The sequence below is a fragment of the Syngnathoides biaculeatus genome, chromosome 13 (assembly GCF_019802595.1).
Source record: "Syngnathoides biaculeatus isolate LvHL_M chromosome 13, ASM1980259v1, whole genome shotgun sequence".
NCBI classification, from domain to species: Eukaryota; Metazoa; Chordata; class Actinopteri; order Syngnathiformes; family Syngnathidae; genus Syngnathoides; species Syngnathoides biaculeatus.
In genome coordinates, this window is record NC_084652.1 from 3,123,069 (window position 1) to 3,149,725 (window position 26,657).

Sequence of the window (26,657 nt, forward strand, 5' to 3'; positions counted from 1 at the left end):
GCAGAACGCTAATAGTTATTCTTAAAAAGTTGAATATAAAAAAAAGCATTTAACGTAAGATATTAATAAACATTTTATACTTCTAGTGTCAAGTGTTATTAATAGAATGTAAACAAGCATTATATGTGTAACACAAACGATTTACAAAATTTACGCATTATCACGACGACCGAATATGAGGAAATTGTTAAAAATCCCTTGGTCATGAATGTGTAGTAATGATCCTAAAACTCATTGTACTGTAATATACTGTACAATTAAAGTTGTTATATTAGTTGTTTTCCTGTGCACTATAATTCATACCGATTCATTTCTAGCCTGGTCTTCAAACGGGACTGGAGGGGGGGGGGGGTGTCTGGAGGAAGTGAACAAAATGGACAGAGGCGGAGGGCGGAGTGTGGCGTGGAAGCGGAGAGAGACCGCGCAGTGGGCGGACCATCCCCACGCCTGGACTTGCTGCTCTTGTGCAGCGCGCAGCTTCGACCGGAGGAAATTGTGCCGAGGTAGCGAGTGGCGGTTCTGTGCAACTCCGCAAGGACCACCCGGGTCCCACCAAAGAAATAAAAGAAGGCACCTTGAATCCGAGTCCTGGGACTCCCATCTCGAGGCAAAAAAAAAAAAAAAAAAAAGCGAGCCAGCTCCATGACGGGCTGAGGGATCTGCGACTTTCCACCAGCACTTCTTCTGCACCTCAGACTCACAAAGAAGAGCAAAGAAAGCCTCTCAAAAGTGCTTCCGCGAACCCTGAAAAGGTAAGGCCGAACTTTCCTCTTGGGGTTTTTTGGTTTTTTTTTTTTTTTTTTTTCCCCTTCTCTCGTCCTCACGCAGTCAATCATTACCAGCGGCAGGGAGGATTTTAACCTCTGCCTGCTCACAAGGTAATAGTGGAGCACTGTGGAGCTTTTTTTTTTTTTTTTTTTTTTTGCTGGCCCTCCCCACCCCAAACTCATTTCACCGAGCTTGCAAAAGCAAAACAGAAAGATTCTCACCGTATTTACATTGGCGCCCGCCGCCGCCGCCGCCGCCCTCCGCGGGACTGAGGACAGACAAGCGAGTCATTCAAAACCGAACCCACCATGTGAAAATCTTGTTTTATCCTTGCCGAGACGATTAAAAAGCGACGGTGGGAAACCGAGGGCTCGTGGGCCCCGTGGCGGCTTTCCGCGTGGCCCGTCAGTGCATCACAATACTAGAGGCACATCAAACAAGAAGTGTTGGGAAAACCTCAAACCAACAAATGTAATTTGTTACATTGTTTCGTGTAAATTTTGGATCAGGTTAGACAAAATGGGCAGCACAGTGTATCAGCTGGTAAAGCGTTGGCATCACAGTTCTGAGGACCCGGGTTCGATCCCAGCCCCGCCTGTGTGGAGTTTGCATGTTCTCCCCGTGCCTGCGTGGGTTTTTCTCCGGTTTCCTCCCACGTGGCCAAAAACCATCCAACATTAATTGGGCACTCTAAATTGCCCATAGGTGGGATTGTGAGTGCGGCTGGTTGTTTCTATGTGCCCTGCGATTGGCTGGCGACCAATTCAGGGTGCGCCCCGCCTCCTGCCCCTGGTTGGCAGCTGGGATAGGCTCTAGCAGTCCGTGCGACCCTTGTGAGGATAAGCGGAAAAAGAAAATGGACGGGTGGATTGGACAAAATGAAAAAAAATGTGCGGCAAACCCGACATGACATTTCTTGATGGTACAGGAAGTCTTTGAAGCAAGATTTGAACTCTTCCGGCTGTCATACAAATACTTACCACATTAAACAAGTCACTGTTCGACATTTTTTTTCTGAGCTCATTTTCCAATCTTTATTGATCATATCATTTTCTATAAATTTAGAAAAGTTAGCCATAACCACTCTCAAGCAAACGAAAATAAATTAAAACTGCTCACCACTTGAAGACGAAATGGTGGATTTTTTTTTTCATTTTTTTTGGATTGATGACTTTAGTATGGCTTGTATTAAAAAATAAAACACACCCCAAAAAAAAAAAAAAATCGCTTCTTAGCTTCTTTCATGACTTTTGCAGTGACTTTTTGCTCCGGCGTGATTTGGTGGCAGCTGATAATGTGAAACACATGCAGCCATTATTGTGGACGACTTTGCCGGGAGTGCTTTTGCGGCGCCCAAAAAGCGACAAAGCTCTCTCTCTCTCTCTCTCTCTCTCTCTATTTTTTTTTTGTTTTTTTGTGATCCGCCGGTAGATTTGACTCCCTTCGGGCCGCACATCTGCTGCGTTTGGCGGCTCTGCAGCGGCCCACTTCCGTCACGAGAGCGGCGGCGGACGTCCTCTGCATCTCGATTGCGTGCCCCCCCCCACCCTCCACGAAGTCCAATCGAGCCACGCGCCATATTCATATATGCAATATTCCTCTCGGACGGCAGGTCGTTCCCGAAGAAACTCTTCTTCTCCTCTCTCCCAACGTGAATTACGGGCCGAGCAAGACAGGAGAAACAGATTTTTTTTTTTAAAAAAGTTGCAATTATGGCTTTTGTTGCGGGTTCTATTTTGAAGTGGGAGAAATGTGCCCCCCCCCCCCCAACGAGCGTCCGGTCCGACTGGTTTCGTGATCACGCGACCGAAGTGCGTTGGGCAAAGCGAGTCGCCGCCACTCAGGTGCCATGTGCGAGCCATTAAAGTCGGCTGGAGATGAAGGGCGGGAACGGAATCCGGTTCGGTCCACATTCCGCCGTGACCTTGGGATAGCGACGGAGTAATGGAGGAGTACTTCCGCGGCCTTCGGGCTGCATTTCTGTTCTTTTTTTTTGTTTGTTTTGTTTTTGTTTTTTTTGTTTTTTGGACCAAAGTGAGGCCGTGTTGTTTTTCTTCCTCTTGTGTTCATAAAAAAAAAAAAAAAAGTGCGACAAATACATGTTAGCTTTCCAGCGTCGCCCTATAAACTTGCTAAAAATAAAAACTTCTCCCAAAATTTTTTTACGGTTGGGTTTATGTCAAACGGGTGTCAAAGCCGCAGTGCGAGGCCGCCCTAGCGCCCGCCGGAGGACATGACGGGAAAAGGCGGGAGCGAATTCTGGCCCTGGAAATCATCCCGTTGTGTCACTTTGGACGGGTTTTTCCCCGCAGACATTTGGCGCGGTGACGGTACCGCGGCTATTTTGCCGCTGGTCTGATTTGTCGGAAAAAAAACGTTTGATTGTGTGCAACTAGGAGCATGCAATTGTCCATCCATCCATCCATTTTCTTAGCCGCTTATTCTCACAAGGGTCGCGGGGAGTGCCGGACACTATCCCAGCTGTCAACGGGCAGGAGGCGGGGCACACCCTGAACTGGTCGCCTGCCAATCGCAGGACACGTCGAGACAAACAGCCGCACTCACAATCACACCTACGGGCAATTTTGAGTGTGCAATGAATGTTGCATGTTTTTTTTGGGATGTTGGAGGAAACCAGAGTGCTCACCCGGAGAAAACCCGCACAGGCGGAGTCGGGATTGAACCCGTGAGGCCAACCCTTTCCAGCTGAGCCACCGTGCCGCCACATGTAATCGTCATGTCGTGTCATTATCCGAGCCGCTTATCCTCCCAAGGGTTGCGGGAAACCTGGAGCCTAGCTCAGCTAGCTTCGGGCGAAAGGCGGGGTACACCCTCAACTGGTCGCCTGCCAATCACAGGGGCACATAGAGACAAACACTCACAATCACACCTTGGGGCAATTCAGAGTGTCCAATTAACGTTGCGTGTTTTTCGGCATGTGCCCACCCGGAGAAAAACCACACAGGCACGGGGAGAACATGCAAACTCCACACAGGCGGAGCCGGGGTTGAACCCGGGACCTCAGAACTGCGTGGCCAACCGTGCCGCCACATGTAACTGTCATGTCATTATCCGAGCCGCTTATCCTCACGAGGCTAGCGGGAAAGCTGGAGCCTAGCTCAGCTAGCTTCGGGCGAAAGGCGGACTACACCCTGAATTGGTCGCCAGTCAGTCGCAGGGCAGATACGGACACCATCACTGAGCGGGAATCGATCCCACGCTGCCCGGACCAAAGGCAGGCGTGTGTACCACTACACCTTCAGTGACTCCACATGGAATCGTGTTTTTCGTATATATATATATATTCTTTTTGGTCACATTCAACCCACCGTTGTGGTAAACAAATGTTTTTGGGATTCAAACCGACCACACGGTCACAGTATGTCCCGTCGAGATTCGAGAGAGCTGACGGCGTCCGTTGCGGGAATTTTTAATTATTGCTTATTGGCGGGAAAAAGGGGGTGTTGGCTGCGTGCTCTATGGCAACCACACCGTTGAGCAATTTTGCCGTCTGAAAAAAAAAACAAAAAAAAAAAAAACAATCAATAAAATGATTATTTGTTATTTTCGAGGACAGCTATTTTGACGTTTGTGCAACTGCACACATGTTAACGACTCGCACAATGTTGGCGATTTTTGAAAGTGAAGGACAAAGAAAAGGAGCGTGTCTCACCACCAACTGTCAATTTTCAGATGGTTTGTCATTTGCTATTTTTGGGCCTGGAATGTTTTCAAGGACAGATCGAGGAGGGAGGAGGGAGGAGGGAGGGATGACTTTTAACACACCACAGGAAAATCGGTCACGTTCATATTTTAGAGGTGGGAAAATGACACTTCTTTTTCATTTATGGTTAAGTCATATGATAACGTGAGGCAGCCACGTTGGGTCAGGAAGGAAAGGGAAATAATTCCATGCTAACTTTTACCCATGCGTTATCCTCTTTTGATACCGAATTGTGGTTTCAGAATAAAACACTTACATATTTCGATATACTTCAGGATATCATGCGTGAAAAATCGTGATGTCGCAAAAATGGGACGCTGCCCACGAATGGTTAAGGAAGAGGATTAAAAAAAAAAAAAAAAAAAAAAAAAAAGCCGTGGATGCATTTAAGATAATAAAAGTGAAACAGAAGTGCGGGCAATAAGACCACCCGTGTTTTATTGATTTTTGTGTTATTATCATTTTGGATTCATGTCAAGATGTAGCTAACATAAAACCAACAAGCGTTTTTTTGGGGGTTGATGATGTCAGCTTGGTTTGAGTAGGGATGGTTAAAGAAGTGTGGGGGAGGGACGGGGGGATGTTTGGGGGGGGGGGGCAGGGAACCCGGAGATTGCTTTCATATGTCTGCAGGCATGACGGTGGAATTGTAGTTTTCTTTAATTGGGCTACAATTGGGCTAGCACCGTTGGAATGCTAATACGGTCAAAATACAGGAGATGCCTTTTTTGGGGGAGGGGGGGGTCGGGAGAATGGAAAAAAAAAGGTTTGCAGATACATTTTTTTTGTGGGCTTTGCATAGATTGCAAATGTCGAAATGTCTTTTTGCGTCACGTTGGTTGCGATAAATGACGATAAAAACTGCCGGGCTCACTACTCCACTATTTGCCGATTTACAGCATACAGTAAATATGGCGATATTGTTCTTCGCTTTACGCCAGAGTTGTTCACTTCCTGTCAGGACACCCGAATCCGTGCCTCGATCTGAACGCGCCGGAAGCGACGCAGAAACTCCCTTCTCGGGTCGCACAAAATATTCTCACGCCGCTCGGCCGATGAGTTCACGCGCGCCGTTCAACACGTCACCGCGTCATAATTACAGAATGAAAATCGTGTCGCCGGAAAATGAGGATTTAGTTTTCAGAACTGCGAAGGAAGCCGAACAGGTTCGGGAAGACGTTTCGAGCCGCCTTACGATCTCAAAAACGTCCAAAATGAAATAAAGCCTCACAGGATCGGTTTTGAACAAGAGCACGTTATGTAAGACGTTAGTTACTTCTTGCCTCAAGCTTGTCTTCCCCCACAGCTTTTTATTATTGTTATTTTTAAACGGAAAGAACAAAGAATTCAAGTATGTTGTCTGGAACGATGACGGAAAACACAGCCCGCGAGCGAGCCTGTCGACGCATGCAGCAACCGGCAAAATCGGACACAATCAAACACCGGCGCGATTCAATCCGCTCGCGCCGAGCAGGCAAAGTTTTTTTTTTTTTTTTTTTGCCAGCTGTTGTCATCGCGCTGAATTCCCCAAAATGAAAACAACCGTCAGGCCGTGATTCAACCCGTACTGGCCGACGACGTTTGGAATCTGAACCTTTCCCGGACGTCGCAGCCGCGTGGAATATTCCGCAATAAACCGGCGGCCAGGTGAAGGGTTGCGACCGCTCCAATCAAAGTACTTGATGTCTACTTTGAAAAGGCGTCCTTGGCTTCTCTTCCCGAAGTTTTTGCCTCTCAACATGTTTTTGGCGCATGGAGTGAGAATCCCGACCCCACAGACACACCCTAAATCCCCCAGACATCCTGACCTTAACAAACCAGTCGCAGCTTGTTCACAGTGGATCAGATCGCCCATTTTTTTTTTTTTGTTTTTTTTTAATTTTTAAACAATTTTCCTTTTCTACGTCAGTGCCGCAAGGACCTCGGATCCTCCGGCGTACCGGCTCTCGCGGTCCCCGCGGGCGGCCTCGGGTTTTGCGCTCCTCGGCGCTGCTTGGTCTAACTTTGCGAGCCTCGTACCAGGATAAAAGCAGTCGGCGCAAATCAAAGCGCAATTATCATTTTCGTGCGTGCCGGGGCGAGTCGCTCGTGTCGGCTCGAGTGACGAACGAGAAACGCGGTCTCGGATGAGGCCGGAGCTCCAGACGGTGCCGCACATGACGGTTTGCTTGACTGACAGTGTACTGTATATTCAATTTTAAGATTTATTTTCTAATTGCTTCATATTATCCCTTTTTTTAACTTGGGCACGATAAGAAACCGAATATTGGAAAATTTAGACGCGTTTTCCGAGCATTTTGCTACCTTGTTCCGGGAGCAGTAAAGGCACGAGTCCGTCTAGCCCTGGAGACCTGAGTCCAGATCAGAGTGTCCTTTCCCTTCAAATGTTTCACTTCCCGCTAATTTTTAATGTCCAATTATGTCGTGCCGACCTCCTTCCACGTTAGATTCCGATTGTTTCCAACCAAGCTCCAATTTGAATAAATGAACATCGAGTCCCCCTCAGAGTAAATTAAAAAACGCGCAACGTTTCGGCCCTTGTCAGCCTTCATCAAGCACGGCTTACTCGTTAATGAAGTCAGTCGGTCGTCAGTTGTTTGTCACTCGACGTGTCCGTACCGCACAATTTTATATGTCCCAAATTATGCATTTACGTACAAACTACGCTTTTAGAATTTAGGTCTATTGGCCAAATGATAAGATCTTAGCTCCTTGCAAAGTTCAATGAATTACCACCGTTTTGGGTTAGCTCGGTTATACTTTCTCGTAGAGTGATTCCCAAACAGTGCGCCGGGGTACGTTTAAAAACATATATTCCAAGAAATAATGTATCCTTATTCATCTATTAATGCCAGTGAGGCACAATGACAGACAGGACAAAAAAAAATCCTCTTCTATGAGATGGCAGGAAGTACATACAGCAATTAATCGATCCATTTTTGGTGACATTTACTTTTGTTCGCTGTGCCGTGGGATTTTTCAATTTTTAAAATATGTGCCTGGGCTCGAGAACGGTTCGAGAATATACAAAGCACTAGCGACAGTGATTTTGTCGTAACATATACTTTCCACAAAAATATTTAGGGCATGTATCTCCTCCGACACAAAGTTGGGGCACCCCTACCAATTCCATTTTTCATGTTTATCTTGAGTTCATTCAAGTCGTACGGTTTAGCCGTAGTTCATCCGGATTTTGTGGTGAATCTTACGTATACAGCCGTGTATCACAAATCGTACGGATTCTGAAAATTTGGACGGATGCTGTAATTTCCAGCCGAAGGGTCAGCATTTAGAGTTGGTGAAGAAAGTTGCACATGAATACAATTCTGAACACAGTAACGCCACTAAATAGACTTTAATCATTCGACATTAACTTCAGATATGATCGTTATGGAGCTCTACAATAAAAATCATGGAAAAACGTTGTGGTTTTTTTCCCTCCGTTATTTCGACATATAATTTGCTTCGGTATCTTATAAGGATTTTTTGCTCTCTATAAGGACTTTTTTGGTAGTTGACAGGTATGCATTATTTAATCGGATATTTGAACTGGAGAGATAAAGCAATGAAATTATCATACCGGACTGCCAACACAATTAAATCTTCATATTTGAATCTTGTGATGGTTGTTGGCAACTAAGATTTGCAGTCAAATTGCCCAAATTTGACAGAATATGAAACATTTCTACGGTAGGTACTTTAACGTTAGACACATTCTCGATTGTTGCAACGGCTAAGAAAGAACACAAATCTGTGGGTGGATCACTTTTTTTTTTTTTTTGGGGGGGGGGGGGCATAATTTCTTACAGATTCAGACACATAAGTATAGAATTAGATCAAACCTGTCTTTTGAAATCATTTTTTTTTCTGCTCGATTGACACAGCAAATAGACAAAGCCTTTCACAACGGTGTCGGCTGGATTCCAATCGAATCGAAAGACAAAACCCCCTCGGCCCCACCTCCAGAGATAGACAGACCCTAATTACTGGCCTTCCTTTTCAAATCGCCCAGGTGGTGGGGGGCAATCTCTTATCGAAACGGGTTTAGCCTGCGTCCGTCCGTCCGTCCGTCCTTCCTTCCTTCCGCACGCACGCACGCACGCACGCACTCACCGAATCCGCCGCTTCTCCGTTTCCCCGCGCGATGACCTCTTTGGCCGCGCGGCCTCTTTCGTTCCGCCGGGCCGAAACGTGCCCGCTCCGCGGCTCCCTCTCGGGCCCCCGCTTCAAAGTGCCGGGAAGTAGCCTGCAGTCATTTCACAATCCAGCGTCAGACGCATTCCTGACTGTCAATAGTTTGTTTCATCACCGCTACCGATCAGGAGGGATGCCGATTATCTTTTGGCCTCGTTTCATCACGCTAAACTATTTGCATGCTGGAAGAAATGCCAAATGATTTAGGATTTGACCCATTTGTGGGCAGCGTCCCATTCTTTGGGATATCATGATTTTCACGCATGATATTTATTCTTCAGTATATTAAAAATATTTAAGTCTTTTAATTTGATTCTGGTTTTTGGGACGATCTACTAAGAAAACCCAAGTACCCTCTCGCACGAGATTATAAATGAGTAAAGTTATCATATCACTTAACCATAAACGAAAAACGAAGTGTTATGTCCTTGATTGTGCCTGGTTAGGAGACTTTGATCTCAATAAGGCAAAAAATTGCCACCCTGCCCATGAGCACTCATTCAAATGTTAGCGATATTAGCGTTGAGCCTGAAATTTTGAAGTACGCAAAATAAAATGTTCTTACTCCAATTGGTGTGCGAACACAGTCATATTTACGGCATCGGCCTCGCATCTTTGAGATTATGACTTTTCAGGAAACAAAAAAAAAAAGCAAAAAGTAAAGGCGACCCATTTTCAACAGATTGGTCAACAATTTGTAAAAATGCATAAATAAAATAAACAACAGACCCATGTGGGGACTGACCAGAAGTAAAGAGATGTGGGAAAAAAAAAAAATCTAACACTGAAGAATTGCGGGCGTACGTTGACTTTCCTTTTTAGCGAACGGAGACCAAACAATGTGCAGTACTCGGCTGTAACCAGCAGAGGCGCTGTTGATGCAGTCCTTCTTATTTTCCGGTGCGAAGGACAACACGATGTCAGCTCAGGCCTACATTTGTGCTACATTTCCCATTGCACTTTTCGGAATTGACGACAAGAAATAAAGGGCGAGGGGAATTTGTGATCGATTCAAAGCATATTGGGCATGACAGGTCTTTGTACAACGCCTGTTTTTTTTTGCCAGTGCTTATCTATTAATGAAGTAGATCGACCGGGAAGTCTATTGTAACGAGCTAAGAACGACACGCCATCCACTCAACTCGAGCCCCAAGACCCCCCCCCCCCCCCCAAATCTCGTTGTCGTCGTGTCACCGGTACTACATATCTCGTTGCCGCCTAGATAAGTGGTTTTAATCTTTCAAAATAAACAAGCCAATACGTCGGTGATTCGTGGCGACCGTTACTGCGCAAACACCAACACTCTTCACAATCTGGAACTGAGGTCGTTCTCAGAGTATGTCGGCGAGAAGCGCTGAGGACTTTGACCGTTAAATATTGACTCGAGTAAAGTCAGCGACGACGCGAAGCGGCTCGAAGTTCCCCGACTCATCGGGATCTTTCCGCAGGAGGGGCCCCCGCCGTCAACATGGACGAGGGATACGAGCTGGACCTGACGTACATCACGGAGCGCATCATCGCCGTGTCCTTCCCCCGGGGATGCCCGGAAGAGATCTACGCTCACAACCTGAAGGACGTCACACGGATGCTCAAGTCCAAGCACGCCGACAATTACCTGGTGAGCGACGTGCCTCCTCCCGGTCGGTCGCGGCGCTGGCGGCGACAAATGTTTATTTTTTTCCTGCTGACCTCATCTGTCGTTTCTCGATTGAGACGATCGATGGAGCAAAATTGTAAAATTTGATCGTGTGCAACCTCACCGACTGTCCTTTTCTCAGATCATCAACCTGTCGGAGAAAAGACACGACCTGTCGAGGATGAATCCGAAGGTAGGTTTTGGGCGGATCTGGAAGTAGAAGGAGGGAGAACTTAGTTTAATTGACTCGCTTGTGCAGCGACGTAAGCGTACATTGCGCGCTCGCTGTTTTCCATTTGATTGTTTTATAGGTACGGCCTAGAAGTGTTTTGCATACAAATATTTCGTCAAAGTATGACTTTACGACTGCGTTAGTATAGCGAAGTGATCGACTACCGTGTCGCCGCCATAGGAAAGGAACGCCAAAGTAAAATAAAATCAAGCAGGATCAACATGTTTTATCACGTTGGCAAAGTGAACTTGAATTAAAAAAGATGTTATGTTATGTTTATATGTAGAATGTTTTTAAATTGTTAAGATAAATAGGGTAGGTTTTTTTTTCCCCCAACAATGAACATTTTACAATTTGACAAAGTTTTTAGAAGTAATGCACAAAGCAGAGTGCAGGAAATGCAGTAATGCAACTCAAAGTACAGCGATGCCTCACTTCTCGACCACAATCCGTTCCAGAAAACGGTTCGAGAAGTGATTTGTTCAAAAACCGAATCGATGTTTCCCATTACAATGAATGGAAAAAGGAATAATGCGTTCCAAGCCCCCCCCCCAAAAATAGGCTTTTTAAAGCATTTTTTTTTTTTTAGCTTTTTCTTATAATAAACTAATGTTGCAGAGGGGTAATGGCAACTGTAATATTAAGTGTGGGTTGACAGAGAAGTCCAGAAGCCCAGCATGCGGTTCCTCAGAGCCTTGACGGAGAGAATTTTTTTGTGCCACTACATTTGCAATGCTTTTTCCTCATTGGATCCTATTCGATGCAAATGTAACAAACTGTAGCACATTTCACCTTTACAGGCCTATTACAGCATTTAAACCAATACTGTAGTCAAAAAAATAAATAAAATACAGCGATGCCCCGGTTCTCGACCACAATCCGTTCCAGAAAACGGTTCGAGAAGTGATTTGTTCGAAAACCGAAACCACGTTTCCCATTACAATGAATGGAAAAAGAAACAATGCGTTCCAAGCCTAGAAAAATTGGGCTTTTTAAAGCATTTTTTTTTTAGCTTTTACTGATAATAAACTGCATAGTAGAAATACATGTATAGTTTAAATAGTTTATATAATAAAATAATTTAAGAAATATGTATTTTTTTGCCTAAAATTGTATGCTTCAGTAGTAGAGTACGCTAGGCTGGGAGCGCATTGCCGTATCTGTAGCGACTCGGCCCCTCGCCTTGTAAAATTGTTTTTTTTTTTTTTTATTAACAAAAGTGCAGAATAACTTTAAACAAGCAACTCGCCTTCTTTGGAGCCATGATTGGTGGTTAATACGGTAGTCCTTGATAATAAGAAAACCAAAGTCGCTACCGGGACACGTCTGTGTACAGAGGCTGCGTTATGCAGAATAAGAAAAGTGCGCTGGTTGCCTTATGTCATTTTGTTTTGTTTTTCTTTTTTCGCGGGGCGTTCAAATTGACAATAACAAAACACGTCACGGGTGGGTCAACTGCTTGCGCCGCGCACGTTATGTTATTTCCTGGGGGGGTTTTTTTCGGTGGCGAGGGAATTCACAAGAAAGCGCGTCGTGGGTCAGCTGGTCTGGCCGCGCGCAATATGTGATTACCGGGTTTTGTCGGGGGTCTTCGAGTAACGATTTTCGTTCGATAACAGGAGCAAAAAAAAATCTCTAAATTATTGTTCCAAAACGGGGTCGTTCGAGAACCGGAGCTTTACTGTAGCTGGTCCCACAGTATACACGGGACTACGTTATTGTCTTTACTACGGGTCAAGTGTTGGGTTTTTTTTCAGTCCAAGTGGAACATGCGGTACCCTTACAACATCGATGCGCGCCGTCACATGCCCATACCTTTGATTGATTCATATTGCATTGTATTGGTTCTTAGACTCTGGATACGGGCTGGCCCGACATGCACGCCCCTCCCCTAGATAAGATCTGCACCATCTGTAAAGCCATGGAGGGCTGGCTCAATGCGGACCCGCTCCACGTCGTGGTTATCCACTGCAGGGTGAGCATTCACAAACTTTTCTTTTTTGGGGGTTTTTTTCTCTCTTCTCGTGAATGTCACTGAAAGTTTTTGGGGCTTTTAACGAACGGCCTCAGTGAGGAGAACACGGTTCAGGAAGGGTTTCTGGACTCGGCTTTGCAGTTTGGACCAAAGTAGTCAAATTGTGCTCACATTTGGGCTTAGAGTGCTCAAATTGGTATTTTTCGTCATCCGATCAAAAAAAAAAAAAAAAAAAAACTTTTTCAGGGAAAGGGGATTTATTATTTCATTATTACTGTTGATTTATTTAGTAATATAATGCTATTATTCAATCTTGCTATTGAATAGATGGCAGCTAGAAAGCAGCGTCGGCCTCACAGTTCTAAGGACCCGGGTTCAATCCCGGACCCGCCTCTGTGGATTTTGCAAGTTCTCCCAGCGCCTGCGTGGCTTTTCTCCGGGTGGGCACTCCGGTTTCCTCCCACTTCCCAAAAACATGAAACATTAATTGGAGACTTTAAATTGCCCCAAGGTGTGATTGTGAGTGCGACTGTTGTCTGTCTCGATGTGCCCTGCGATTGGCTGGCAACCAGTTCGGGGTGTGCCCCGCCTCCTGCCCGTTGACAGCTGGGATAGGCTCCAGCACCCCCCGTGACCCTCGTGTGGATAAGCGGCAAAGAAAATGGGGGGTACCTGATCTTAAAGAATGTAAATATTGCCCGTACGATGGCGGCTGTTCTATTTGCGTTCATTTGAGCGGTTCAAATTGTTTTGAAATCCAAATTAAGAATCGCGGAATACATTTTGTTGGATGTGGTGTTTTTTCATGTTTCCTAGGGCGGCAAAGGGCGAATCGGCGTTGTCATCTCATCTTTTGTGAACTTCACAGACGTATCAGCCAGGTAAGCGCTCGCACGTCGACAGCGTCCGCGTTTGCCTTCGAGACGGCGTTCTGTCATCGCTCGCCCACTCGCTGTCGGCGGCGAACGAACCGCAGCAACGCGGCGTGACTCATTCGACCGACGGCAAAACAAGTCAAGTCGTTTGTTTCCCCGCTTGTAATTCGAGGTCAACGTGATTCAGGGGCTGACAAAGTGTGTGTGGGGGTGGGGGGAAACCACACAATTTAAGTGATGAATCACCCCAGATAGAATTACACCAGACAAAAGTTGTGACTGCAGTCGCTGCCGGCCACAGCGTCACTTTCACGGCATCCGGTCCGTGTGACTTTTCTACTTGCCGAGATGAAAAAATTGCAGCAATTGCAGAGTCCAACGTGAAAACAATATTTCACCTTTGCCTTTTACACAGTAGCCAGGAAAACAGGATCTTGCCACTCTCACACAGGGCAGGGGGAGGGCACGGCATCCCGGAACCAAATGATTAGCTACGTGATGGCATCAGTGCCGGAATCTGTGTATAAAATAGTGGATTTGGGGGGGGGGGTGAGTCAAAGGGGTATTCAGGCTCGACGGAAAACCATTCAGTCCTGCCTCTGTGACAATTTTTATCGTACAACCTCGTCAGCGTCCTCCAAAGCACTCAAAAAGTGACGAGTATGCAAGTCAATATGTGCCGCCAGGATTTGAATTTGAAATGATCACATTTTCAATTGTTGCTCCAATTCGCCGTCTGAAATTCACCGTCTGTGCCACCAGCCGGGGTTACTTCAGGTCAGAGCGAAACAGCTAGCCAACCGCAATTGGGCTTTCTTAGTCACGTGACGTCACACACTAAGAGAGCGTTGGCCGGAAATTACGGTAATTCCTCTGACTTTTGACTGAATTTTTTTATATAATCGTGCTTAAATACACGACTTTCTCTTCCACACTAATCTTTAGCAGGGTATACAAAAACTACAATACTTCTAATAGGAACCAGCCCATCTTGGTCATGTGACGTCACATACTAGGAAAGCGTAACTGCGATTGGCTGGGTGTTCGCTTCTGACCTGAAGTAACCCTGACGGTGAATTTCAGACAGCGAATTGTAGCAACTATTGAAAATGTGATCATTTTTCACATTTCAAATTCAAATCCCGGCGCCACATATTTACTTCCATAGACGAGGCAGTTTGAAAGAAGTTCCACGCAAAAACTTTGCATTTCTGTCACACCGTGGAATACGCCGAGTGCCACACTTTTGTTCTGGATGTACGCACTACGACCTCCCAAAAGTGGAGCTTTGCCGGCTCAACTATTTGCACGCATTCAGCGATACAAAAACAGCTAAACTCAAAAAAATGTCAGCACGAAAGCGTCCCGTGTTCTGTTCAAACTTGCCCGACATTTGCTGTTGTTTATGCAGAACAACGAAACGGAAAGTTCTTACCCACGTGTCGGCATGGCGGGACGCGCGGCTTTGATAGAATTTCCTGAAAGGGGAAATTGTCGACCTCTTCGACCTCCGTTCCATCTTGGTGCTGAGTACTGGCCAGGAAACAAAAAAAAAGAAAGGGAAAAATATTAGCGCTTACTGGCAGTGTGAAAGGGGCTGCACATGTTACACCAGCATGTGCTGTAGTCGCCTTCAGCACACGCCACCCTATGTTGATGTTTCCCGCTTCCTGTAACGTAATGTTTACACTCTAACCCTGTCCGAAAAGAACCATTTCCACTGGTCACAGGTGCACAAAACCCGAAATGGGTTCAGTATAAAAGGCCGAGCTGCGTGAAGGTCCCACTTGGACGCCGTCGCCGGGAAGGTGAACGTGAAAGACGAGTCAAAACATAAAATTAAAAAAAAAAAAGAATCAGAGGAAAACAATGCAAACGATTTACAATAGAGTAGATTTGTGTGTGTGTGTGGGGGGGGGGGGGGGCTGAAAAGGCCCCCCCGCTTGTTGGTTTTAGGGATGCCTGAATGTGCACACGCTCCCTGGTCTCCGCCCTCCCTGTTGACTTAAAGCGGCCATCCTCTTCCTCTGTGGGCTTACGTTCCCTCGCTTCCATTCTGCGTGTGTATGCATGTGTGTCTGTGTTGACCTTGTGCAAGTCGGGGTGAGCGCACTTTAATTACAAGGCCAGCACAAGTTGTATCGCTCTGAGTCATCGTTGATGGAAGTGTTTAATAAATTGCCCCCCCCCCCCCTGTCCTCGTCCCCGTCCCCCCCTCCCCCCCCCCATCCTCCTCACCCTAAGTGCTGATCAGGCGTTGGACCGCTTCGCCATGAGGAAATACTACGACGATAAGGTGTCGGCTCTCATGACGCCGTCACAGAAGCGGTAAGAACCGAAACTACTTTTGGTGGAGTGCCGTAATTTCCGGCCTACAAGCCGCGACTCCCCCCCCCCCACCCCCCACACGCGCTTTCCACCCTGCGGTTTATGCGGTGATGGGGCTTTTTTCTAATGGCCGCGAGGGGGCACTCGAGCAGAAAAGGTAAGAGTGAGACCGCTGGAATACATGTGCCGAGGAAGTGAATTTTACCGGTATGTTAGCGCTGCACTAGCGTTAGTGCTGTGCTAGCATGTCGCTGCTGTGATACTGCCGTGTCGAAGTGGTTTTTACCAGTATGTTTTTTTTTTTTTTAACCGGCCCTGTTAGCGCCGTGCTAGCACCGCGCTAGCCGCCGTGTTACTACCGCATCTTAGTGATTTAGGTATGTTTTTTTTCTTTTAACCGGCCCTGTTAGTGGTGTGCTACCGTGTTGCCGCGGCTGTTTTTTTTTTTTTTAACCAGCCTGTTAGTACTTAAGCTAAGATAAGGTATTGAAACTTTGAAAACGCTTTCTGTGTACCGTCTTTCTTTGGAAATAGCTCGCGTTTCAATGTGGGCACTGGTGGCCTTTACACAGGTGCGGCTTATGTGTGTACCAAATGGTATTTCCTTTACAAATGCGCTCTGTTGGCCGGAAATTACGGTAATTCCTCTGATTTTTGACTAAATCATGTTTGATATTTTTTATATTATCATGATTAAATACACGACTTTCCCTTCTAAACTGGTCATTAGCAGGATATACAAAAACTACAATACTTCTAATCAGAACCACATGTAATAGCAAATTAACCTCATAAAGAATCACCCCTAACTATTTCATTTAGCTAATAATGATGCTCAATGGCATTAATAAAAGCAGATTTGCTTATATGGATAGTGTCAATATGTAATGAACCAGTCACAATTTGCCATAAATTTCTAGGTCGTGGTACTTGAACTACACAAAACTTTAAAAAGTATAAATTAGAATCAATTAATGATGAATGTAGCAACCAGTAAATTGAAAGTCAGATGAAGCTAACAATGAAGTTAGCACAATCTATCCGCCAAAATAAATTCTGTCGTACCTAGCTAGGCTAGCTTACAATCAAGCTAGTAGAAGAGGTATCAAATGAAGCCAACCCAATCTGTGTGCCCAAAAAATGCTCAGTTAGTTTACTCGAGGCTGAAATAACTATCAGAGGAAACTAATAAATAAGATAAAATTCTAGTCATAAAAATAACGTCAGTGAAACCATTAACTTAGCTATGCACAAGCTAACAGTTGCTCCTGCAATTAACGAGCGAGAAATTAAGGTACCTCAAGCTAACCTCACTTTCAAATAAAGAAAAAAAAAAACATAAGTCACGTACTGGTACTTTAAGACAAGACGCAATGTAATATTAGCATAAAGATAATGTGAAAGCAGTCACACCAATCTCATGAAGGTTGCTAATAGTAAAGCTAACATTCTCTTTGACCGAGTTGCCAGGAGCGATATTTTGCTAACACTTTTGTAAGATCGGTACTAACGCAGCCAATTTGGATAATCAATCATTTATAGAAGAAGAAAATGTTGATCCATAAATATGCAAACGGTGGAAGCAATATTGCACAATAACGTGAAGTAATTCCAACTTGTGTGGTTTTAGGTACGTCTGGATCCTCAACAGCCTCCTGAGCGGATCCATGAAGATCAACGCCTCTCCTTTATTCTTGCACTGCGTCATCCTGCACGGAATCCCCAACTTTGAGTCCTCCGGAGGTTGAAAGCCTTTTTTTGTTTGTTTTTTTTTTTTGTTTAGCGCCACACGCAGCCGCAGCACCTCGAAGAGCGTTAGAAAGAATTCGGACGGGGCCACATCACAGCGTTTTGCGCACGCGGGCACATGCCCAGACGCGTGCGGTCTTTAAAGGAGGGGAAATTTTCGGGCCTCTGGGTCTAATACGGGACCGCGAGACACTTCATCCGGCCTGCGATGCAATGCAAAAAAAAAAAAAAAAAAAAAAAGAAATAAGTTCAGTACTGTAAAACAGACAACACGGAGTGAAGAAATGAAGAAGTGCTCGTTATTAGCAGTTCTACATGCGGCTATGTTTAACTGTCATGCAAGTGTGTGACGAGTTACCAGCGCAGTTTTTCGCCTTTTCATCCCTAAAACATCACGAATGAATGCATAATTCCTACGAATCCATTTTTTCTCTCCCCCCCAGTATGTCGGCCGTACGTCAAGGTCTACCAGGGAATGCAAGCGGTGTACTCATCGGGAATTTAGTAAGCAGCGCCGGCACGCTATGTTTATTCAGAATTTGGGAGTTGGTAATTAGCGTCAGTTCTACTTTTTTCCTCGACAGCCACATCGGGCCAGGCCACAGGGGGCGGATCTGCGTCACCCTGGAGCCTGCCCAGCTTCTCAAAGGGGACATTATGGTAAGAAAAAAATAAACACTGCACAATACACCCGAATGACATCAGAAGTTTTTCTTTTTCTCCAGGTTGACTGTATTTTCTTTTCTCCCATTTTTAGATTAAATGTTACCACAAGAGTGAAGTTTCTCCAGAGCGCGGCGTGATTTTCCGGCTGCAGTTCCACACGGGAGCGGTGCAGGGCTACAAGCTCAGGTTCGATAAAGAGGACATGGAGGCCGCTGACAAAGGTAAAAAAAAAAAAAACAAAACAAAACGCAGAAGCAGAAGATTCCCTCATCATTCCCAATGGCATCCTCATGTTTGTATTTCAGATCCCAGATTTCCAGAGTACGGAAAAGTGGAGCTGGTTTTCTCTGAGGGACCGGAAAAGATTCCTGGTAAACAAATCACTTCCATTGGAAATATTGTGAAGTGAGTTACTGTGCAGCACGGTGGAGGAGCTGGAAAGCGTTGGCCTCACAGTTCTGGGGTCCCGGGGTTCAAATCCCGACCCCGACTGTGCGGAGTTTGCATGTTCTCCCTGTGGCTGCGTTGGTTTCTTTTCTCCGGGTGGGCACTCCGCTTTCCTCCCACATCCCAAAAAGATGCAACATTAATTGGACACTCTAAATTGCCCATAGGTGTGATTGTGGGTCTCTATGTGCCCTGCGATTGGCTGGCGACCAGTTCAGGGTGCGCCCCGCCTCCCGCCCGTTACCAGCCGGGATAGGCTCCGGCACTCCCCTCGTGAGGATAAGCGGCAAAAGAAAATGGATGGATGAACGGCTGGATCCTCTCACGTCTTTGGTGACTTTTTCCCACCACACATTTTCAAAACCCCTTGGCTCCTTTTTGTTACTGATGAAGACAGAGACGTGTATGAAAAACAGACCCCCCCCCCCCTCCCCAAGTCCCCGTGACGCCTCATTCAGCCCCCCTGAGGGGCGAAAGGAAAGGCTGTGACGTTGCAGAGGGGAAATGGCAAATGTAATGTTAAGTGTGGGTTGACAGAGAAGTCCAGAAGCCCAGCATGCGCTTCCTCAGAGCCTTGACCAAGAGAAAGTTTTTGCGCCGCGACATTTGCGATCTTTTTTTCCCTCATTGGATCTAATTCGATGCAAATGTAGCGCATTTCACCTTCACAGCATTTAAACCAATACCGTAGTCAAAAAGAGAAAAAAAAAGTGATGCCTCGGTTCTCAATCACCATCCGTTCCAGAAAACGGTTCGAGAAGTGATTTGTTCGAAAACCGAATCCATGTTTCCCCACTACAATGAATGGAAAAAAGAAATAATCTGTTCCAAGCCGAAAAAAATGGGCTTTTGAAAGCATTTTTTAAAGATTTTCCTGATGATAAACTGCATAGTAGAAATAAATGTATAGTTGAAATACTTTATATAATGAAATAATTTAAGAAATATATTTATTTTTTGGTTAAAATGTACGCTTTAGTAGTAGAGTACGCTAGGCTGGGAGCGCATTGCCGTATCTGTAGCGACTTGGCCCCCAGCCTTGTAAACTTTTTTTTATTAATAAAAGTGCGCAATAACTAAACAAGCAACTTGCCTTCTTTGGAGCCATGGGGAGGGAGGGGGGGGGATACGCTACGTCTGTGTACGGAGGCTGACAGAATACCAAAAGTGAGCTGGTTGCACCACGTGCATTATGTCATTTCTGGGTTTTTTTTTTCAGGGTCTGTTCAAATTGACAATAAAAAAATGCGTTGTGGGCGGGGCAACCACTTGTGTCATGCGTGATGTCATTTCCGGGTTATTTTTCAGGGGGCGTTCGAATTCACAATAACAAAACACGTCGTGGGCGGTTCGACTGCTTGCGCCGCGCGCAATATGTTATTTCCAGGTTTTGTTGGGGGCGTTCGAGTACCGGTTTTCGTTCTATAACAAGCAAAAAAAATCTTGAAATTTTCGTTCGAAAACCGATTCGTTTGAAAACGGGGACGTTCAAGAACTGAGGCTTTACTGTACCTGATGTACGTCATCCCTTTATATGAGATTTGTGCTACCCGTGTCAGTAGGCAAATATTAATTGCAGCAAAACCGTGCATGAAAGAGTCGTCTGGCGCCAAGCAAATGTAATATGCATATCTCTCGTAAATCTGTTGAACATGAGAGTTACACACGTGAATGATGGATATGAACACAGTTAGGTGACTTTACATCCCTCTCCATATGTTTCCCCAACTTGTACTCAGGAGAGATTATCACAAGATTTGATGTTTCTTTTGGCCTCAGGCGCCGACAGATGGCAGAACGGCACAGACGTTACTGTGGACTACAACACCGCTGACCCGCTGATCCGCTGGGACTCCTACCAGAACATCTGTGATCCCGAAGGTACTGTAGTAAGGGATTTGTTCCCTGCACACGTACCTTCTTCATCAAATATCCGGTTTCAAGTTTTGTGAACGCAAAGAGGCAGACATTCGAAAGTTACTCTGCTTACCCCTAAAAAAAAAAAAAAAAAAAAAAAATCAACAAAAGAACACGGATGGCACAAACGGGGTCGAGTGACTTGCGATGGTCCAGCATCAGTTTTCCCTCCCAGAGTAAATTGGACCTCACCATTGCTAGCGCTGCCGACATTTACAAGCCTCTTTCTTTTCGATAGCTCGCTGGCTTGGCTGCTTAAGGGTTCATTGTTGTCATACAGGGAAAGTCGGAATCGTCACTTGTACAACGTCGGACCTATACAGAGCACAAGTTGAGTTTAATAGTCGAACAGCTTCTGGAAAGAAAGAAGCTGTTCCTCAACCTGGTGGTCCTGCATTGGATGCTCCGTAGGCTCCTGCCCAAGGGGGTAAGATGGAAAAGATCGTGTACAGTTTGGGATGCGTTGATAAGATGCAGCCAAGAGTGCGGAGCGTTGTTGTATGCGAGTGGTGCCTTCAAAGGCGGGGACTTCAGTTCTCAGGGCTTTTCTATTTTGTTGTTGCATGAAATGAATGGGCGCGCTTTAACCATCGCACAGCCTCGGCAGTCAGAGGCGCCATCTGTGGTCGCCGCTCTCCACGCAACCGCGCCGTTCGCGACGGCCTCCCGGAATAGATGCGGAACCACCCAGTCACATGACTCACCGGATGCTTTTATGAAAGTTTGATGAAAATGAGCTGCGTTCACACAGCCTCAATAAAAAAAAAAAAAAAGCAGACGTGAACGGAGCCACAATCCCCCCCCCCCACCACCCAGCGCTCGATTCTGAAGCATTCATGTGGGATATTTACAGGCCCGCTTTCTCATGTAAACACCACATCCGAGCGGGACTTTGTGGGAATTCTTCTTCCCAGCGGCCTGGTAGACGCGGCGTCCCCTTCGTTGACGGCCTCCAAAGTGAAACGGCCCAAGGAGGTCTACAAAGTCTTTGCCACGGCAGTGCTAAGATTCTGGGGGTGGGCCGGGAGTAGCTCATTTACTTCAATGGTTTTTGTTTTTTTCTTCAGTCACTAAGGGTGTGTGTTCATCCCTACGTGTGATTTAAGACCGGGATTTAAAAGCGGCCCCGAGAGGGTTTTTGCTGATAAAACGCCGTCTTTGGGCAGCGCCAACGGCTGGAAATGTTTGGAAGAAAATAGTGAATAGCGAGATCTCTTGTCAAATGCGATATAATCTTGCAGAATTGGAAAGATGTCTGTGCCAATTAAACATTATTTTGGCGGTGGTTAAAGTTGAGATTCGGAGTCGTTTTTGACCTTTCTCAGCAAGTCCTTAAAACCCTCTCTGGACCAAATCAAATTTTGCAGAGAGAAAAATTTGATACGTTCAGAAAATGATACTCTGGACTTCAAATTTTCGATTATATTAAACCTGTTCCGGATTTGCAAAACCCCAGCCCGGAAAGGGTTAACTTAGCCTAACTTTATTTCCAAGCCTTGTGGTTGCGATTCGGATATTCCGTATGTGCCATTGATTGATCGTTCTCAAGATCGGTGAAGGAATTTGGCATGCAAACAGACAAAAGAGAACGCAAAAAAAAATACATTGACACGAGAAAAATCATCATTCTAGTTCAAAGTCTTACTGCCGCAATTTTAGACCCGGGATGCTGGAACTGTAGGAGTTTTGCAACAGCGGAAAAGGCATTTGTTAAGCGGATAGTCATCCATCAGACGTCCTCCATAAAGCTCGTTATATTACGCGGGCGCTGGGTGGTTTGGGGCTACGTACGAGGACCCTGGGAACCAGAGTTTGAAACAGTCCGAAATCAGAACACGGACAAAGCCGAAAAATGAAACGCAATTAGTAATTACCCACTGGATGTTTTTGACTTGCCCTCCGCAACCCAGCAAAACAGAACAACACCAGAAAATCGGTGCTCTAAAATTTACCGTCGATGTAAAACGTGATTGCAGCACCCCATAATTGAGCCTTGGCCACATCTGTTACTGGAGAATATTGCACATTCAAGATGGGAGGAATGTGATTTAATGACACACAAGCGGGGGGGGGGGGGGGAGACCAGGCTGCCGTTTCTTGTGAAGAGTGGAAGCCGAGCGCTTTAATTAAAAAGTATCTTTCTGCAGAGTGAAAATTCTGCAGGGAGGAATGTTGTTTTCATTCTTTGATCCTTTCCGAGCCAGCCTCCTCCTCCTCTTCTTTTTTTTTGGGGGGGTATGTTTGTTTTTTTTTCTTCCAAGTAGTGTAGTCCCTCTAATGCAGGGCAAAGGGGGTCTGGTTACTGCCTCTCCCCTGACCCACCTCCTTCCCCTAAGCTCCGCCTCACATGTTTACATTCCTATGCCCTTATTTGGAGATGTCAAGCGCCCCCCCCCCCTTTTTTTTTTTTACACTCCCTGTGTGGAGCGCAAACACTCTCACCTTCTCGGCGGAGAGAGAACTCACTCCAGTGATTTGACCCCGAACGGGAAAAAGCCATGTCGGCCGCCGTGTCTCTTCGTGGCCGCTGATCCTCATCAACATCCCAGGACATCTGGCTTCTATTCTGTGCTCACCTGCACGTTGCGGAAAAGGTAGGAGAATTTGGGATGGGGAAATAACACGGGGGGGGGGTTGATGGTCAGCACGGAGGGTGAATCATCTGGCTGTGAAGCTGCTTGCACCTTGTTCGGAACGTCACGGGAGGGATTTGCCGGAAAGCCGCGAGTGCAGTCGGAAAGGCCAGATGCACGTTTCCTCCGGTTTTTGTATGCGGGGGGGTAAGTCATACAAACTGGAAAAGCAGCAGGAGGCGGGGGGAGAGCATTGTTATGCGTGTCTGGTATTTAGATTTTCGAGTCAGGCTGTGAAGTAAAATGCTTGAACTTAAGGGCGGCAGATCAAGCGAGAGGCACGGCTGCACTTTCCTCCGTGGAATCGTAAAGTTGAACCGACAGCGAGACAAAATTCTTCTAATACCGCGGCTGACGTCGTCACTGTGATGGATGGCGTCTCGGCCCGACCGCAAACGACTGACCTCCTGTGCTCCTCGAGGATTAAAGAGGTTGTTTAGACATATGCCAAGGGTCGAGGGGGCAGCGGGTGGGGAGAAGGGAAGCTTGATCACAGCAGGGAGAGGAATGCAGGGGTCAAAACTGTCAAGATGTGCAGCCGGCTAACGCGGGGAACACACTCCAGGTCTGTAAGGCAATCTGAGCATTAGGATTCCTGTGTGTTTTCCCCTCCAATGAGCACTTGGATGCCTGACAAGAGCCAAGGAGTTGTTGTGGCAACATTTCCGAGAAAGATGAATTGCTGTTGCAAAAAGTCAGAAACCGGTTGACCGGTATGCGATTATTACAGAATTTAAGAACAGTTCCAAGGTGTCTTGACGAAAAGGTTGTGTGTCCGCAGCTTTTGCGACCCTTCAAGGAACTTCTTTTTTTCTTTTAAATATGATTAGAAGGAAATCCAAAGATGTTTTGTCGTGTTTGCAGTGGCTGACTAACTATGCCCTGGACTGGTCGAGAGTGTAGTCTGGTCAACTTTTGTTTCTCATGTTACAGCACTGCGCTCTCAAGCCTTAAGCCAGGACAAAGCAGCTACCAAGAAGACCCCCAGCGGAGGGGAGACCACACTGGGTGTTGCGGTCTGCACGACCTCCGCCACTTCCAGCCCTGACCACAGCGATCACGCCCTTTCTGTCAGCAGCGACTCGGGCCTGTCCAGCACCTCCATCTGGGCAGACAGACCCGCACCTTCGTCCACCTCCGTTACCTCGGTCACCGTCCGCTCCAACCAGGGTCCCAGCCAGCAGGAAAAAGTCCAGCTCCAACGACTGTTGAGTGGATTTGGAGTAGAGGACCCCTCCCTGGAGGAGATGGACGATCCACCCCCAAGGGTGAGCGTCCATCAGACAGTCCCAGCTCAAGTGCACATTAATGGCGTTCCCTCGAGAGGTCCTCAAGAAAGGGAAACGGACATCCTGGACGATGAGGTCATAACGGGCCAGGATCTGCATAGCGTGGACAGCTTTGGGACCTTGTCGTCCTCCTGCCACAAGAGCAGCCAGAACTCTCTCCTCTCAGATGGCTTTGGGAGTCCTGGAGGAGAGGAGATGCACAGCCAAAGCCAGACTCACCTCCACCACCCGCCACCTTCTCCCATGGAGGACTACGAGAGACTTTGTAGTGAGGCGAGGAGGGGCCACATCGGCTCCAGGAGCAACTCTGTCACCACTTCTAACCCCAGTAGCACTTCCACGCAAAAGCAGCATGTCTACAGACAGGGAAGCTATTCCACACAGTCGTGGGTCCGCCAGCAGCAGATGGTTGCCGCCCAACAGTTCATTTACATGCCCGAGGATGGAAATGATACAGAAAGGTACCCAGAGAACAAACCAAGGAACGGTTTACCCAAAGAAGGCCTAACCCTGGAGCAGCAGGACTCAGCAACGACTTCTCTGAGTCGCACAGCTCCTCACAAGGAACAGGCGACACTCAACAATAACAACAACAACAAACGGGACGACGAGTTCAAATCCCTCACCATGGACATCGACAACTCTATCGATCAGCTCAACCAGCTCATCATGGACCTGGACCCCACTTTCATGCCGCTCTCCAGCCAAAGCAGCTCCGCCAAGAGGAACGGGGGCACGCACGTCAACGGCTCGGCTTCCAAGTGCCCCAACGGCATCGACCTGCGGTTCTGCGAGCGCAAAACCCAACAGATAGGTAAGAGAGTCACTCAGCGTTGATGTGCTTTGAGTTTGAGAAGTTGTTTGGGTAGAAGCAAGCAATGTAATTGACAAGTGATCGTTTGTTCTCCACTGCATAGTGAAGCGAACAGCCCCCCCCCCCCTTGCCCCCCTCCCGAACCGGCATGTTTGAGTGGCAGAAATAACAGGGTTGCCTCCAGCCCTTTCAGATGTTTTCAGTACGTTCCGCAGGTCGGCTCGCTGTTCGGGCCTGTCTCGATCGCTATCTTGGGGGGGGGGGGGGGGGGAATCAGTGCACGGAACAAGGAGAGCGAGGACATTGTTCCTCAAAAAGTTACCACACGCATACTCTGCACATTAAAAAGCATAAATAAATCAGGCCATGGCCACATTGTGTACGCAAAGTTACTTTTTGTGAAATCCTTGTAAGGTGAAGATCTAACGTCTCTGTTTTCAAATATCTCAGTCTACATCTTTATTGTTATCAGCTCTTTGTATGACTGAATTTGTAGTTCTTTGCTATTTTGTGGCTTTTCAAGAAATTGATGCCGAGCTAAGTCACGCATGATGTAGTGGTCCACTCGCCTTGTTTTGGTGCACCTTGCACGGGATCAGTTCTCACTCAGTGGCAGAGTAAGCGTCAGTGGAAGAATAGTGCACTGGGAAAGAACTGGCGAACGTTCAGAAGTCAAATGGGATCAAGCGTGATAAGATGGATCGATGGTGAAAACCAGCGAGAATAGGCACCGAGCTACTTCCTGTTTAGTTCCTCAGCAACTAGCATCAAATCTGGGCACGGTTGTCCCGTGCCACCGTCATCCTGCGCCTTTCTCTGGCCTCCACATTTTGGGCACCGTGAAAACCAACTGCAGTGACCTAAGTGCCTTTGAAGCTTTTAGTGTCTTCTTTTCCTTTCGGTTTGTCATCTTTTTGCCATCAAAACCTCGTTCATCCTCCTCTCTTAACACCCACTGCCCTCGTGTCCTCCCTCACAACATCCATCAACCTTTTGTTTGGTCTTCCTCTCGCTCTTTTGCCCGGAATACTACTGCCAAGGTAGTCAGAGATGCAGGCAGGAGAGTACTTGGGGTGTCTTCTGGTAGGAAAGGGGAGAAGAAGAGATTAGCGAAGAAGAAGTGGGACACAGAGAGGACTGAGGAGAGGCGAAAGGAATACATTGAGATGCGTCCTAGGGCAAAGGCAGAGGTGGCGAAGGGTAAACAAGAGGCTTAGGACGACATGTACACCATCTGCGAACATCATGGTCCAAGGGGGGTCCCGTCTAACCTCGTCTGTCAGCCTATCCATTACTACCGCAAACAGGAAGGGGCTCAGCGCAGATCCCTGATGCAGTCCCACCTCCAGCTTAAATTCTTCTGACACTCCAACGGCACATCTCGCCGCTGTTCTGCTGTCCTCGTACATG

The 26,657-nt window shown here is 46.7% G+C and overlaps 1 protein-coding gene and 1 long non-coding RNA gene across 3 annotated transcripts in view; one reads left to right on the forward strand and one right to left on the reverse strand.

Moving 5' to 3' along the window:
• Nucleotides 1-560: 560 nt before the first annotated feature.
• Nucleotides 561-26,657, reverse strand: part of LOC133511375 (uncharacterized) — a 35,632-nt gene continuing 9,535 nt past the window's right edge. The window contains exons 3-8 of the long non-coding RNA XR_009797894.1: nucleotides 14,840-14,937; nucleotides 10,447-10,532; nucleotides 10,302-10,339; nucleotides 8,606-8,738; nucleotides 990-1,036; nucleotides 561-696 (exon numbers count right to left, since the gene is read on the reverse strand). This is a non-coding gene — a long non-coding RNA (uncharacterized LOC133511375). The remainder of the gene's footprint in view (nucleotides 697-989; nucleotides 1,037-8,605; nucleotides 8,739-10,301; nucleotides 10,340-10,446; nucleotides 10,533-14,839; nucleotides 14,938-26,657) is intronic.
• The window catches only part of LOC133511374 (tensin-3-like), a 37,204-nt gene continuing 11,160 nt past the window's right edge, over nucleotides 614-26,657 (forward strand). Inside the window, exons 1-13 of one of the 2 annotated variants that reach the window (XM_061840247.1) lie at nucleotides 614-752; nucleotides 10,135-10,304; nucleotides 10,465-10,515; nucleotides 12,407-12,529; nucleotides 13,346-13,410; nucleotides 15,649-15,732; nucleotides 17,363-17,475; nucleotides 17,925-17,985; nucleotides 18,066-18,141; nucleotides 18,239-18,368; nucleotides 18,453-18,518; nucleotides 20,374-20,475; nucleotides 24,078-25,247. In XM_061840247.1, the coding sequence (XP_061696231.1) occupies nucleotides 10,155-10,304; nucleotides 10,465-10,515; nucleotides 12,407-12,529; nucleotides 13,346-13,410; nucleotides 15,649-15,732; nucleotides 17,363-17,475; nucleotides 17,925-17,985; nucleotides 18,066-18,141; nucleotides 18,239-18,368; nucleotides 18,453-18,518; nucleotides 20,374-20,475; nucleotides 24,078-25,247 (2,191 nt within the window). In that variant the 5' untranslated portion in view covers nucleotides 614-752; nucleotides 10,135-10,154. Of the gene's footprint in view, nucleotides 753-10,134; nucleotides 10,305-10,464; nucleotides 10,516-12,406; nucleotides 12,530-13,345; nucleotides 13,411-15,648; nucleotides 15,733-17,362; nucleotides 17,476-17,924; nucleotides 17,986-18,065; nucleotides 18,142-18,238; nucleotides 18,369-18,452; nucleotides 18,519-20,373; nucleotides 20,476-24,077; nucleotides 25,248-26,657 lie in introns of those variants that run through there. The other variant, XM_061840248.1, reaches the window with a different exon arrangement.